This window comes from Oncorhynchus tshawytscha, linkage group LG19 (assembly GCF_018296145.1).
Source record: "Oncorhynchus tshawytscha isolate Ot180627B linkage group LG19, Otsh_v2.0, whole genome shotgun sequence".
Lineage (NCBI taxonomy): Eukaryota > Metazoa > Chordata > Actinopteri > Salmoniformes > Salmonidae > Oncorhynchus > Oncorhynchus tshawytscha.
Window position 1 is genome coordinate 46,640,001 of NC_056447.1, and position 15,660 is coordinate 46,655,660.

At 42.6% G+C, this 15,660-nt stretch overlaps 1 protein-coding gene across 2 annotated transcripts in view; it reads left to right on the forward strand.

Annotated features, from left to right (window-relative positions):
• The first annotated feature begins 581 nt into the window (after positions 1-581).
• The window catches only part of cep290 (centrosomal protein 290), a 69,161-nt gene continuing 54,082 nt past the window's right edge, over positions 582-15,660 (forward strand). Inside the window, exons 1-2 of one of the 2 annotated variants that reach the window (XM_042301759.1) lie at positions 582-638; positions 1,941-2,075. In XM_042301759.1, coding sequence (XP_042157693.1) covers positions 1,977-2,075 — 99 coding nt within the window. In that variant the 5' untranslated portion in view covers positions 582-638; positions 1,941-1,976. Of the gene's footprint in view, positions 639-1,521; positions 1,678-1,940; positions 2,076-15,660 lie in introns of those variants that run through there. The other variant, XM_024380080.2, reaches the window with a different exon arrangement.

Here is a 15,660-nt window from a genome sequence, read left to right on the forward strand (position 1 = left end):
ATTGACCAGCTGAGGGCAAAGATCCCCGTTGTATGTAACTCTCGTCGTTTGAGTCATTATCTGTTCTTTTGAGTTTGGAAGTTGAGTCTTTGCCTGACAAAGTGAAGTTAGGATATATAAGTTATCCTGTACGAGCGTATGTGCCGAATACATTAAGACGCTACAGGTGTTAAGCTTATGGGCATGTGGCAGCAGTGTGTAGGCGGTAGGGTCCAAGGTGTGAGAAATGTGCAGAAGGGCATGGGACAAAGTAATGTGTAGCATTGGGGAAAGTAGTGGAATGTGTTAATTGTATGGGGTTCCCTTAGAGCTGGGGATCAGAAATATCCCATGCAAGAGAGGCAGGTGAGGTTTCCCGGGGTAGAGTAGAGCAGATGTTGTCATATGTTGAGGCAGTTTAGAAAGTAGAGGAATATGGGTTAAGGGGGAGGAGTGGGGAGAGTAGTAGAGATATACCAGTACAGAGGGAGGAGTGGGGAGAGTAGTAGAGATATACCAGTACAGAGGGATAGGCCAAACAGTGAAATAAGTTTCAGTAAGATTGGATTTTTAGCATTTATATCAATGGTTATCAATTGTACTGCAGGGATGGATCGGAAGTCTCCGAAAATTGAAGTTGTGGTGGCAGCTGCAGAGAGGTATTTGTGTGTGCGAAACTTGACAGCAGAAGAGTTACAGGATTTTAAAAAAATATATATATATATATGTGTGTATTTCACCTTTATTTAACCAGGTAGGCTAGTTGAGAACAAGTTCTCACAACTGCAACCTGGCCAAGATTAAGCAAAGCAGTGCAACACAAACAACAACACAGAATTACACGTGGAATAAACAAACAGTCAATAACGCAATAGAAAAAAAGTCTATACAGTGTGTGCAAATTAGGTTAGATAAGGGAGGTAAGGCAATAAATAGGCCATAGTGGTGAAGTAATTTGACACTGGAGTGATAGATGTGCAGAAGATGAATGTGCAAGTAGAGATACCGGGGTGCAAAGGAGCAAAATAAATAACAGAATAGAGATGGGCTATTTACAGATGGGCTATGTACAGGTGCAGTGATCTGTGCTTAAAGTTAGTGAGGGAGATATGAGTCTCCAGCTTCAGTGATGTTTGCAATTCGTTCCAGTCATTGGCAGCAGAGAACTAGAAGGAAAGGCAACCAAAGGAGGAATTGGCTTTGGGGGTGACCAGTGAAATATATCTGCTGGAGTGTGTGCTAAGGGTGGGTGCTGCTATGGTGACCAGTGAGCTGAGTGAGATAAGGCGGGGCTTTACCTAGCAAAGGCTTTTGGATGTGTTAAGTGGTGATGTCCCATCCTTTCAGAGTGATTGCATGAGTTAGGAATATATACAGTTAATTAGTGGAGTAGGGGGATGTTCATGTTATATAATTTTGAAATGAGTGAGTATAGTGTTAGATGGTAGGGTATTTAGTACATTTTTATTTTTCAAGTAAAGTATAAGGTAGTTGTACTCCTGTGTAGTAGGTGGCGGTAATGCAACAAATTGGATGCCAACTGCCGTTAAACGTCATAGACGAAGAAGAAGTTGTACGAATCGATTTACGACTGTTGTCAACGGTAACTTAGCAACTGGAGTAGCCGTTGAAGATGGCTAGCTAAAATAGCCAGTTAGCTAGCCAAACAGTACGTTGTAGCGGGTATATGAAAAAAAGGTTAGGTAAAAGTTAATGTCTTACTGATAAAAGGAAGATAATACATATCGCCATATGTTATTCATATACATTGTTGAATGTATTTTTGCGCCGCCCAATGCAATGTTAAACACATCTTGAAGCAAATAGCAGAAGCTAATGTTAGCTAGCTACATAGCCACAAATAAAATGCATTTTGCAAGGATAATAGGCATAGCTATGTTGTCCCTTTACAGTATTACCCTAACTTACAATGTGTGTCTGTCCATCTACTTCTTCCACAGTTCCTGTTAGCTAACACAACTGTCACAATTGTCAAAATGCCTCCTCATCTTGACTGGAGAATGGTGATGGATGCTGACCCAGAACAGCTGCAGGAGAGTGGAGATGCAGAGATAATCAACCACATGTTTTTACAGGTACATTACTGTTCCTAGGTGTCCATGCATGCACCTCAAATGTTCTAATCTGATAGTACTGTTTCCCAAGTCTGATCAATCAAATATTCCAATCTTGTGAGTGGTCCGGCTGTCCCTGACAAAAGCATCATACTGACTGGGAGAATGGCTAGACTGTACACTGTCCTTCTCTCAGCACATATCAAAGCTGCAGGCTGAAGTTAAATCTAGACTTGGTTTCCTCTATTGTAATCGCTCCTCTTTCACCCCAGCTGCCAAACTAACCCTGATTTAGATGACCATCCTACCCGTGCTAGATTACGGAGACATAATTTATAGATCAGCAGGTGCTCTCGAGCAGCTAGATGTTCTTTACCATGTTGTTGCTACCATGTTGTTGTCATGTTGTGTTACTACCATGCTGTGTTGTCATGTGTTGCTGCCTTGCTATGTTGTCGTCTTAGGTCTCGCTTTATGTAATGTTTTGCTGTCTCTCTTGTCGTGATGTGTGTGTTGTCCTATATTTTTATATATACAGTGCCTTGCAAAAGTATTCGGCCCCCTTGAACTTTGCGACCTTTTGCCACATTTCAGGCTTCAAACATAAAGATATAAAACTGTATTTTTTTTGTGAAGAATCAACAACAAGTGGGACACAATCATGAAGTGGAACGACATTTATTGGATATTTCAAACTTTTTTAACAAATCAAAAATGGAAAAATTGGGCGTGCAAAATTATTCAGCCCCCTTAAGTTAATACTTTGTAGCGCCACCTTTTGCTGCGATTACAGCGGTAAGTCGCTTGGGGTATGTTTCTATCAGTTTTGCACATCGAGAGACTGAAATATTTTCCCATTCCTCCTTGAAAACAGCTCGAGCTCAGTGAGGTTGGATGGAGAGCATTTGTGAACAGCAGTTTTCAGTTCTTTCCACAGATTCTCGATTGGATTCAGGTCCGGACTTTGACTTGGCCATTCTAACACCTGGATATGTTTATTTTTGAACCATTCCATTGTAGATTTTGCTTTATGTTTTGGATCATTGTCTTGTTGGAAGACAAATCTCCGTCCCAGTCTCAGGTCTTTTGCAGACTCCATCAGGTTTTCTTCCAGAATGGTCCTGTATTTGGCTCCATCCATCTTCCCATCAATTTTAACCATCTTCCCTGTCCCTGCTGAAGAAAAGCAGGCCCAAACCATGATGCTGCCACCACCATGTTTTACAGTGGGGATGGTGTGTTCAGGGTGATGAGCTGTGTTGCTTTTACGCCAAACATAACGTTTTGCATTGTTGCCAAAAAGTTCAATTTTGGTTTCATTTGACCAGAGCACCTTCTTCCACATGTTTGGTGTGTCTCCCAGGTGGCTTGTGGCAAACTTTAAATGACACTTTTTATGGATATCTTTAAGAAATGGCTTTCATCTTGCCACTCTTCCACAAAGGCCAGATTTGTGCAATATACGACTGATTGTTGTCCTATGGACAGAGTCTCCCACCTCAGCTGTAGATCTCTGCAGTTCATCCAGAGTGATCATGGGCCTCTTGGCTGCATCTCTGATCAGTCTTCTCCTTGTATGAGCTGAAAGTTTAGAGGGACGGCCAGGTCTTGGTAGATTTGCAGTGGTCTGATACTCCTTCCATTTCAATATTATCGCTTGCACAGTGCTCCTTGGGATGTTTAAAGCTTGGGAAATCTTTTTGTATCCAAATCCGGCTTTAAACTTCTTCACAACAGTATCTCGGACCTGTCTGGTGTGTTCCTTGTTCTTCATGATGCTCTCTGCGCTTTTAACGGACCTCTGAGACTATCACAGTGCAGGTGCATTTATACGGAGACTTGATTACACACAGGTGGATTGTATTTATCATCATTAGTCATTTAGGTCAACATTGGATCATTCAGAGATCCTCACTGAACTTCTGGAGAGAGTTTGCTGCACTGAAAGTAAAGGGGCTGAATAATTTTGCACGCCCAATTTTTCAGTTTTTGATTTGTTAAAAAAGTTTGAAATATCCAATAAATGTCGTTCCACTTCATGATTGTGTCCCACTTGTTGTTGATTCTTCACAAAAAAATACAGTTTTATATCTTTATGTTTGAAGCCTGAAATGTGGCAAAAGGTCGCAAAGTTCAAGGGGGCCGAATACTTTCGCAAGGCACTGTATACACTGCTCAAAAAATAAAGGGAACACTAAAATAACACATCCTAGATCTGAATGAATGAAATATTTTTATTAAATACTTTTTTCTTTACATAGTTGAATGTGCTGACAACAAAATCACACACAAATTATCAATGGAAATCAAATTTATCAACCCATTGAGGTCTGGATTTGGAGAGACACTCAAAATTAAAGTGGAAAACCACACTGCAGGCTGATCCAACTTTGATGTAATGTCCTTAAAACAAGTCAAAATGAGGCTCAGTAGTGTGTGTGGCCTCCACGTGCCTGTATGACCTCCCTACAATGCCTGGCATGCTCCTGATGAGGTGGCGGATGGTCTCCTGAGGGATCTCCTCCCAGACCTGGACTAAAGCATCCGGCAACTCCTGGACAGTCTGTGGTGCAACGTGGCGTTGGTGGATGGAGCAAGACATGATGTCCCAGATGTGCTCAATTGGATTCAGGTCTGGGGAACGGGCGGGCCAGTCCATTGCATCAATGCCTTCCTCTAGCAGGAACTGCTGACACACTCCAGCCACATGAGGTCTAGCATTGTCTTGCATTAGGAGGAACCCAGGGCCAACCTCACCAGCGTATGGGCTCACAAGGGGTCTGAGGATCTCATCTCGGTACCTAATGGCAGTCAGGCTACCTCTGGCGAGCACATGGAGGGCTGTGCGGCCCCCCAAAGAAATGCCACCCCACACCATGACTGACCCACCGCCAAACCGGTCATGCTGGAGGATGTTGCAGGCAGCAGAATGTTCTCCACGGCGTCTCCAGACTCTGTCACGTCTGTCACATGTGCTCAGTGTGAACATACTTTCATCTGTGAAGAGCACAGGGCGCCAGTGGCGAATTTGCCAATCTTGGTGTTCTCTGGAAAATGCCAAACGTCCTGCACGGTGTTGGGCTGTAAGCACAACCCCCACCTGTGGACGTCGGGCCCTCATACCACCCTCATGGAGTCTGTTTCTGACCGTTTGAGCAGACACATGCACATTTGTGGCCTGCTGGAGGTCATTTTGCAGGGCTCTGGCAGTGCTCCTCCTGCTCCTCCTTGCACAAAGGCGGAGGTAGCGATCCTGCTGCTGGGTTGTTGCCCTCCTACGGCCTCCTCCACGTCTCCTGATGTACTGGGCTGTCTCCTGGTAGCGCCTCCATGCTAAGGACACTACGCTGACAGACACAGCAAACCTTCTTGCCACAGCTCGCATTGATGTGCCATCCTGGATGAGCTGCACTACCTGAGCCACTTGTGTAAGTTGTAGACTCCATCTCATGCTACCACTAGAGTGAAAGCACTGCCAGCATTCAAAAGTGACCAAAACATCAGCCAGGAAGCATAGGAACTGAGAAGTGGTCTGTGGTCACCACCTGCAGAACCACTCCTTTATTGGGGGTGTCTTGCTAATTGCCTATAATTTCTACCTGTTGTCTATTCCATTTGCACAACAGCATGTGAAATTTATTGTCAATCAGTGTTGCTTCCTAAGTGGACAGTTTGATTTCACAGAAGTGTGATTGACTTGGAGTTACATTGTGTTGTTTAAGTGTTCCATTTATTTTTTTGAGCAGTGTATTTGTTTTTATCCCAGCCCCCGTCCCCACAGAAGGCCTTTAGGTAGGCCGTCATTGTACATAAGAATGTGTTCTTAACTGACTTACCTAGTTAAATTAAATAAATAAATTTGTCTGTGTACACAACACAACAGCCCCTTACACTCCATGCAGTTTGGCTTCAGAGCGAAACACTCCACAGAAACGGCCAACTGCTTTCTTCTGGAAAATGTGAAGTCCATGATGGACAAAGTGGGCGTTGTTGGGGCTGTGTTTCTGGACCTAAGGAAGGCTTTTGACACTGTTAACCATGAGATTCTCATCACAAAATTGTCCAAGTTCAACTTTTCCCCGATGCCTTGAGATGGATGAAATCATACCTTGAAGGCAGAACTCCGTGTGTCAGAGTGAGCAATGATCTGTCGCCCACTCTTAGCTATGATCTGGGAGTGCCCCAAGGGTCAATACTGGGGCCCCTCCTGTTCAGCCTGTACATTAATGATCTGCCCTCTGTCTGTACTGGGTCTGAAGTTCAAATGTATGCGGATGATACAGTGATATATGTGCATGCAAAGAGCAAACAACAAGCTGCACAAGAACTCACTACTGTAATGGTCCAGGCTAGAGGTCGACCGACTATGATTTTTCAACACCGATACCGATTATTGGAGGATCAAAAAAAGCAGATACCGACTAATCGGCCAATTTTTTTTTTTTTTTTTTTTATGTATTTGTAATAATGACAATTACAACAATACTGAATGAACACTTATTTTAACTTAATATAATCCATCAATAAAAATCAATTTAGCCTCAAATAAATTATGAAACATGTTCCATTTGGTTTAAATAATGCAAAAAACAAAGTATTGGAGAAGAACGTAAAAGTGCAATATGTGCCATGTAAGAAAGCTAATGTTTAAGTTCCTTGCTCAGAACATGAGAACATATTAAAGCTAGTGGTTCCTTTTAACATGAGACTTCAATATTCCAACGTAAGAGGTTTTAGGTTGTAGTTAATATAGTATTTAAAGGACTATTTCTCTCTATACCATTTGTATTCCATATACCTTTGACTATTGGATGTTCTTATAGGCACTTTAGTATTGCCAGTGTAACAGTATAACTTCCGTTCCTCTCCTCACTCCTACCTGGGCTCGAACCAGAAACACATCGACAACAGCCACACTCGAAGCAGCGTTACCCCATCGCTCCACAAAATCCACGGCCCTTGCAGAACAAGGGGAACAACTACCCCAAGTCTCAGAGCGAGTGACGTTTGTAACGCTATTAGCGCACACCCCGCTAACTAGCTAGCCATTTCACATCGGTTACACCAGCCTAATCTTGGGAGTTGATAGACTTAAAGTCATAAACAGCTCAATACTTGAAGCACAGGGAAGAGCTGCTGGCAAAACGCACGAAAGTGCTGTTTGAATGAATGCTTACGAGCTTGCTGCTGCCTACCATCGCTCAGTCAGACTGCTCTGTCAAATATCAAATCATAGACTTAATTATAACATAATAACACACAGAAATACGAGCCTTTGGTCATTAATATGGTCGAATCCGGAAACTATGATTTCGAAAACAAAACATTTATTATTATCGCATATATCCTCACTCTGCGTGCAATGAACGCAAGAGAAATGACACAATTTCACCTGGTTAATATTGCCTGCTAAGCTGGATTTCTTTTAGCTAAATATGCAGGTTTAAAAATATATACTTCTGTGTATTGATTTTTAAAAAGGCGTTGATGTTTATGGTTAGGTACACGTTGGAGCAACGACAGTCCTTTTTCCGCGAATGTGCACCGCATCGATTATATGCAACGCAGGACACGCTAGATAAACTAGTAATATCATCAACCATGTGTAGTTAACTAGTGATTATGATTGATTGTTTTTTATAAGATACGTTTAATGCTAGCTAGCAACTTACCTTGGCTTCTTACTGCATTCGCATAACAGGCAGGCTCCTCATGGAGTGCAATGAGAGGCAGGTGGTTAGAGCATTGGACTAATTAACTGTAGGGTTGCAAGATTGGATCCCCTGAGCCGACAAGGTTAAAATCTGTCGTTCTGCCCCTGAACAAGGCAATTAACCCACCGTTCCTATGCCGTCATTGAAAATAAGAATATGTTAACTGACTTGCCTAGTTAAATAAAGGTGTAAAAAAAATTTAATCGGCCAAATCGGTGTCCAAAAATACGGCTATTCCGATTAATCGGTCGACCTCTAGTCCAGGTTACAAAGTGGCTCAGTGACTCGTATTTGCATCTCAATGTGAAAAAAACTGTTTCCGTGTTCTTCACAAAGAGGGCAACAGATGCTACTGAGCCAGATGTCTATGTGTCAGGGGAGAAGCTCCAGGTGGTATCTGATTTTAAGTACCTTGGCATCATACTTGATTCCAACCTCTCTTTTAAAAAGCATGTGAAAAAGGTCATTCAAATAACCAAGTTCAACCTAGTTAATACTCCCCCACTTAACATACTGCTTGACTAGGTGGGCCCAAGCTTGCTGTACAAAATTAAAACCTATTCAGTCTGTCTACAAACAGGCTTTCAAAGTGCTCCATAGGAAGCACAATAGCCATCATCACTGTTACATCCTCAGAAAGCATGAGCTCCTGAGTTGGGAAAATCTTGTGCAATACACTGACGCATATCTTGTGTTCAAGATCCTAAATGGCCTGGCTCCCCCTCCACTCAGTATTTTTGTTGAACAGAAAACCCAAACTTATGGCAGCAAATCCACAAGGTCTGCCATGAGAGGTGAGTGTATAACCTTGAGGAAAAGCACCTTTAGTAAATCTGCTTTCTCTGTGAGAGCTTCCCATGTCTGGAATACACTGCCATCAGACACACATAACTGCACCACATATCACACTTTCACAAAATGCATGAAGACATGGCTAAAGGTCAATCAGATTTGTGAACATAATCCCTAGCTGTGTATTGCCGCTTTCCATGTTGTCTGTAGCTTGTGAGGTGTGGAAACACTTTGTTGCTTTTATGAATTTTGTCTTGCTGCTTTTTGTTCTATGTTGCTCTGTCTGTATGCTACGTCTTGCTTGTCCTATGTTGCTCTGTCTGTATGCTACGTCTTGCTTGTCCTATGTTGCTCTGTCTGTATGCTACGTCTTGCTTGTCCTATGTTGCTCTGCGTGTGCTCACTGCTCAATGATTGTCTATATTATAATTGTTTTTAATAACCTGCCCGGGGACTGCGGTTGAAAATTAGCTGGCTGGCTAAAACTGGCACTTTTACTGAAACGTTGATTAATGTGCACTGTCCCTATAAAAATAAAATAAACTCAAACAAAGGACTCCACTGCCTGCTGCCAAATTACAAACGGCCTGTGTCAGCAAAATGCCTCAAAACAGACTAATCCTCTTCTGCGCACCTAATTTTGATCCCCCTACCATTTCCCTCTCTGGCTAGGAAAGCACCAGGCTTGTAGACTAAACAAACATGTAAGACATTTTGACATCTAATACCAGTGAGACAGGAACAGTGGCAATTTTAGCATGTAAATCTTGGTGGGGCAACCCCCCCCAAAAATGTGGGGATGCATGCCAACAAAGCCACTACACAACACTAAACAATACGTTAATTGCACTATAAAGTTGACAAACGGTGCCTACATAAAGTTGTCCCAACAGCAGTTCCAACATCTTACCACTGCTACACCTGGCTATCAGCGGAGCCTTGTCTGACAGCGAAACAGTTCATTCAGCCTCATTTACTTCCTTTTAAAAAACATAAGGGGACGACAAGTGGATAAGAGGCAGTCCGTAATTTCGATTAAGACATTCATGAGTGAGCTAGGACAAATGTCAATATATTTGTTAAGCACTTTTGAAATGTACAGCGACAAAATTCAGAAAATGGGCCATTCTTACAGTGTTCTCCCTGTACATCAAGTCAGAACCGTAGGATAAATAAAGGCGGCATATACACTACCGGTCAAAAGTTTTAGAACACCTCATTCAAGGGTTTTCTTTATTTGACTATTTTCTAAATTTTTAGAATAATAGTGAAGACATCATGGAATCATGTACAGTCGTGGCCAAAAGTTGAGAATGACACAAATATTAATTTTCACAAAGTTTGCTGCTTCAGTGTCTTAATTTTTGTCAGATGTTACTATGGAATTCTGAAGTATAATTACAAGCATTTCATAAGTGTCAGGCTTTTATTAACAATTACATGAAGTTGATGCATAGTCAATATTTGCAGTGTTGACCCTTATTTTTTAAGACCTCTGCAATCCGCCCTGGCATGCTGTCAATTATCCTGACTGATGGCAGCCCATTCTTGCATAATCAATGCTTGGAGTTTGTCAGAATTTGTGGGGTTATGTTTGTCCACCTGCCTCTTGAGGATTGACCACCAGTTCTCAATGGGATTAAGGTCTGGGGAATTTCCTGGCCATGGACCCAAATATCTATGTTTTGTTTCCCGAGCCTCTTAGTTATCACTTTTTCCTAATGGCAAGGTGCTCCATCATGCTGGAAAAGGCATTGTTCGTCACCAAACTGTTCCTGGATGGTTGGGAGAAGTTGCTCTCGGAGGATGTGTTGGTACCATTCTTTATTCATGGCTGTGTGTCACGCCCTGACCATAGAGAGCTGTTTATTATCTATGTTGGTTGGTCCGTGATAGTGGCTATAGTGGGTCATCTAGGTGATTAGTGATTTATGTTGGCCTGGTATGGTTCCCAATCAGAGACAGCTGTTTATCGTTGTCTGATTGGGGATCGTATTTAGGTAGCCATTTTCCCCATTGTGATTTGTGGGATCTTGACTATGTTTGTATGTAGTTGCTTTCTGCACTGCATGTAGCTTCATGTTTCATTTATTTGCTTTATTGTTTTTGTGCTTTAAGTTTCTCTTCTAAATAAAAGGATGGAAACATACAACACTGCATCTTGGTCCACTCATTATGACGAGCATGACACTGTGTTCTTAGGCAAAATTGTAAGTGAGCCCACTCCCTTGGCTGAGAAGCAACCCCACACATGAATGGTCTCAGGATGCTTTACTGTTGGCATGACACAGGACTGATGGTAGCACTCACCTTGTCTTCTCCGGACAAGCTTTTTTCCGGATGCCCCAAACAATCGGAAAGGGGATTCATCAGAGAAATTACTTTACCCCAGTCCTCAGCAGTCCAATCCCTGTACATTTTGCAGAATATCAGTCTGTCCCTGATGTTTTTCCTGGAGAGAAGTGGCTTCTTTGCTGCCCTTCTTGACACCAGGCCGTCCTCCAAAAGTCTTCGCCTCACTGTGCGTGCAGATGCACTCACCTGTTTGCTGCCATTCATGAGCAAGCTCTGTACTGGTGGTGCCCTGATCCCGCAGCTGAATCAACTTTAGGAGACAGTTCTGGCGCTTACTAGACTTTCTTGGGTGCCCTGAAGCCTTCTTCACAACAATTGAACCTCTCTCCTTGAAGTTCTTGATGATCAGATAAATGGTTGATTTAGGTGCAATCTTACTGGCAGCAATATCCTTGCCTGTGAAGCCCTTTTTGTGCAAAGCAATGACGACGGCACGTGTTTCCTTGCAGGTAACCATGTTTGTCAGAGGAAGAACAATGATTCTAAGCACCACCCTCCTTTTGAAGCTTCCAGTCTGTTATTCAAACTCAATCAGCATGACAGAGTGATCTCCAGCCTTGTCCTCGTCAACACTCACACCTGTGTTAGTGAGAGAATCACTGACATGATGTCAGCTGGTCCATTTGTGGCAGGGCTGAAATGCAGTGGAAATGTTTTTTGGGGATTCAGTTCATTTGTATGGCAAATAGGGACTTTACAATTAATTGCAATTAATCTGATCACTCTTCATAACATTCTGGAGTATATGCAAATTGCCATCATACAAACTGAGGCAGCAGACTTTGTGAAAATTAATATTTGTGTCATTCTCAAAACGTTTGGCCATGACTGTAGTAACCAAAAAAGTGTTAAACAAATCAAAATATATTTGGATTCTTCAAAAAGCCCCCCTTTGCCTTGATGACAGCTTTGCACACTCTTGGCATTCTCTCAACCAGCTTCATGAGGCAGTCTCCTGGAATGCATTTCAATTAACAGGTGTGCCTTAAAAGTTCATTTGTGTAATTTCTTTCCTTCTTTATGTGTTTGAGCCAATCAGTTGTGTTGTGACAAGGTTAGGGGTAGTATACAGAAGATAGCCATAGACCAAGTCCATATTATGGCAAGAACAGCTCAAATAAGCAAAGAGAAATTACTTTAAGACATGAAGGTCAGTCGATATGGAAAATGTCAAGAACTTTGAAAGTTTCTTAAAGTGCAGTTGCAAAAACCATCAATTGCTATGATGAAACTGGCTCTCATGAGGACCGCCACAGGAATGGAAGACCCAGAGTTACCTCTGCTGCAGAGCATAAGTTCATTAGAGTTACCAGCCTCAGAAATTGCAGCCCAAATAAATGCTTCACAGAGTTCAAGTAACAGATACATCTCAACATCAACTGTTGAGAGGAGACTGTGTGAATAAGGCCTTTATGGTTGATTTGCTGCAAAGAAACCACTACTAAAGGACACCAATAAGAAGAAGAAGAGACTTGCTTGGGCCAAGAAACATGAGCAATGGACATTAGACCGGTGGAAATTTGTCCTTTGGTCTGGAGTCCAAATTGGAGATTTTTGGTTCCAACCGCCGTCTTTGTGAGACGCGTTGTGAGTGAACGGATGATCTCTGCATGTGTATTTCCCACCGTGAAGCATGGAGAAGGAGGTGGGGGTACTTTGCTGGTGACACTATCTGTGATTTATTTAGAATTCAAGGCACACTCAACCAGCATGGCTACCACAGCATTCTGCAGCGATATGCTATATGATATAGGCTTAATGGGACAATGACCCAACACAACTTCAGGCTGTGTAAGGGCTATATGACCAAGACGGAGTGCTGCATCAGATGACCTGGCCTCCACAATCCCCCAACCTCGACCCAATTGAGATGGTTTGGGATAAGTCGGACCGTAGAGTGAAGAAAAAGCAGCCAACAAGTGCTCAGCATATGTGGGAACTGCTTCAAGACTGTTGGAAAAGCATTCCAAGTGAAGCTGGTTGAGAGAATGCCAAGAGTGTGTAAAGCTGTCATCAAGGCAAAGGATGGCTAGTTGAAGAATCTCAAATTTAAAATATATTTTGATTTGTTTAACACTTTTTTTGGTTACTACATGATTCCATATGTGTTTTTTCATAGTTTTGATGTCTTCACTATTATTCTACAATGTAGACAATAGTACAAATAAAGAAAAACCATTGAATGAGTAGGTGTTTTAAAACTTTTGACCAGTAGTGTAAGCAGACAATGAAAGGTCTTACAATATCTGATGATTACATATCTCTAAAACAGGTTATAGTCTTCATGTGCACCAACAAGTCAGAACAGTAAGCGAAGTTAAGAGGGGAAAATAGACTTACAACACAACATACACTTAGTATTACTTTCTTATTTACAGTATACATATACAGTGGGCCAAAAAAGTATTTAGTCAGCCACCAATTGTGCAAGTTCTCCCACTTAAAAAGATGAGGCCTGTAATTTTCATCAGAGGTACACTTCAACTATGAGACAAAATGAGAAAAAGAAATCCAGAAAATCACATTGTAGGATTTTTAATGAATTTATTTGCAAATTATGGTGGAAAATAAGTATTTGGTCACCTTCAAACAAGCAAGATTTCTGGCTCTCACAGACCTGTAACTTCTTCTTTAAGAGGCTCCTCTGTCCTCCACTCGTTACCTGTATTAATGGCACCTGTTTGAACCTGTTATCAGTATAAAAGACACCTGTCCACAACCTCAAACAGTCACACTCCAAACTCCACTATGGCCAAGACCAATGAGCTGTCAAAGGACACCAGAAACAAAATTGTAGACCTGCACCAGGCTGGGAAGACTGAATCTGCAACAGGTAAGCAGCTTAGTTTGAAGAAATCAACTGTGGGAGCAATTATTAGGAAATGGAAGACACACAAGACCACTGATAATCTCCCTCGATCTGGGGCTCCACGCAAGATCTCACCCCGTGGGGTCAAAATGATCACAAGAACGGTGAGCAAAAATCCCAGAACCACACGGGGGGACCTAGTGAATGACTTGCAGAGAGCTGGGACCAAAGTAACAAAGCCTACCATCAGTAACACACTACGCCGCCAGGGACTCAAATCCTGCAGTGCCAGACGTGTCCCCCTGCTTAAGTCAGTACATGTCCAGGCCCGTCTTAAGTTTGCTAGAGAGCATTTGGATGATCCAGAAGAAGATTGGGAGAATGTCATATGGTCAGATGAAACCAAAATATAACTTTTTGGTAAAAACTCAACTCGTTGTGTTTGGAGGACAAAGAATGCTGAGTTGCATCCAAAGGACACCGTACCTACTGTGAAGCATGGGGGTGGAAACATCATGCTTTGGGGGTTGTTTTTCTGCAAAGGGACCGGGACGACTGATCCGTGTAAAGGAAAGAATGAATGGGGCCATGTATCGTGAGATTTTGAGTGAAGACCTCCTTCCATCAGCAAGGGCATTGAAGATAAACGTGGCTGGGTCTTTCATCATGACAATGATCCCAAACACACCGCCCGGGCAACGAAGGAGTGGCTTCGTAAGAAGCATTTCACGGTCCTGGAGTGGCCTAGCCAGTCTCCAGATCTCAACCCCATAGAAAATCTTTGGAGGGAGTTGAAAGTCCGTGTTGCCTAGCAACAGCCCCAAAACATCACTGCTCTAGAGGAGATCTGCATGTAGGAATGGGCCAAAATACCAGCAACAGTGTGTGAAAACCTTGTGAAGACTTACAGAAAATGTTTGACCTCTCATTGCCAACAAAGGGTATATAACAAAGTATTGAGACAAACTTTTGTTATTGACCAAATACTTATTTTCCACCATAATTTGCAAATAAATTCATTAAAAATCCTACAATGACCCTGGGTTCGCGCCCAGGCTCTGTCGTAACTGGCCGCGACCGGGAGGTCAGTGGTGTGACACACAATTGGCCTAGCATCGTCTGGGTTAGGGAGGGATTGGTTGGTAGGGATATCCTTGTCTCATCGCGCACCAGCGGCTCCTGTGGCGGGCCGGGCGCAGTGCGCGCTAACCAAGGTTGCCAGGTGCACGGTGTTTCCTCCGACACATTGGTGCGGCTGGTTTCCGGGTTGGATGCGCGCTGTGTTAAGAAGCAGTGCGGCTTGGTTGGGTTGTGTATCGGAGGACGCATGACTTTCAACCTTCGTCTCTCCCGAGCCCGTACGGGAGTTGTAGCGATGAGACAAGATAGTAGCTACTACAACAATTGGATACCACGAAATTGGGGAGAAAAAGGGGTAAAATTTAAAAAATATATATAATACAACAAAAAAATCCTACAATGTGATTTTCTAGATTTTTCTTTCTCATTTTGTCTGTCATAGTTGAAGTGTACCTATGATGAAAATTACAGGCCTCTCTCATCTTTTTAAGTGGATGAACTTGCACAATTGGTGGCTGACTAAATACTTTTTTGCCCCACTGTATCCCTGGCATATAACATAATTTATGCAGCAGCATACAATACATTTTTGGACCTTGTTGTGCTTTGCTCATTTGAACAGGAAGGTGGCAAGGTGGTCCTTCATGGGCAAATTTTGTCATCAAAGTCTGGCATTCTATGGATTTATGGTGCTTTCAAGGCAGCTGGGAACACTGAAAAAGGTTGAATCATGATGTCAGTGATCTTCAGGTCATAGCTCTAGAAAGAGGCCCGAGTTCCCAATTTACAATTCTTGGATGTGGAGTTGGATGACCATTTAAAACGTATTTTCCCAGTCGGAGCTTGTTTTTCCCCG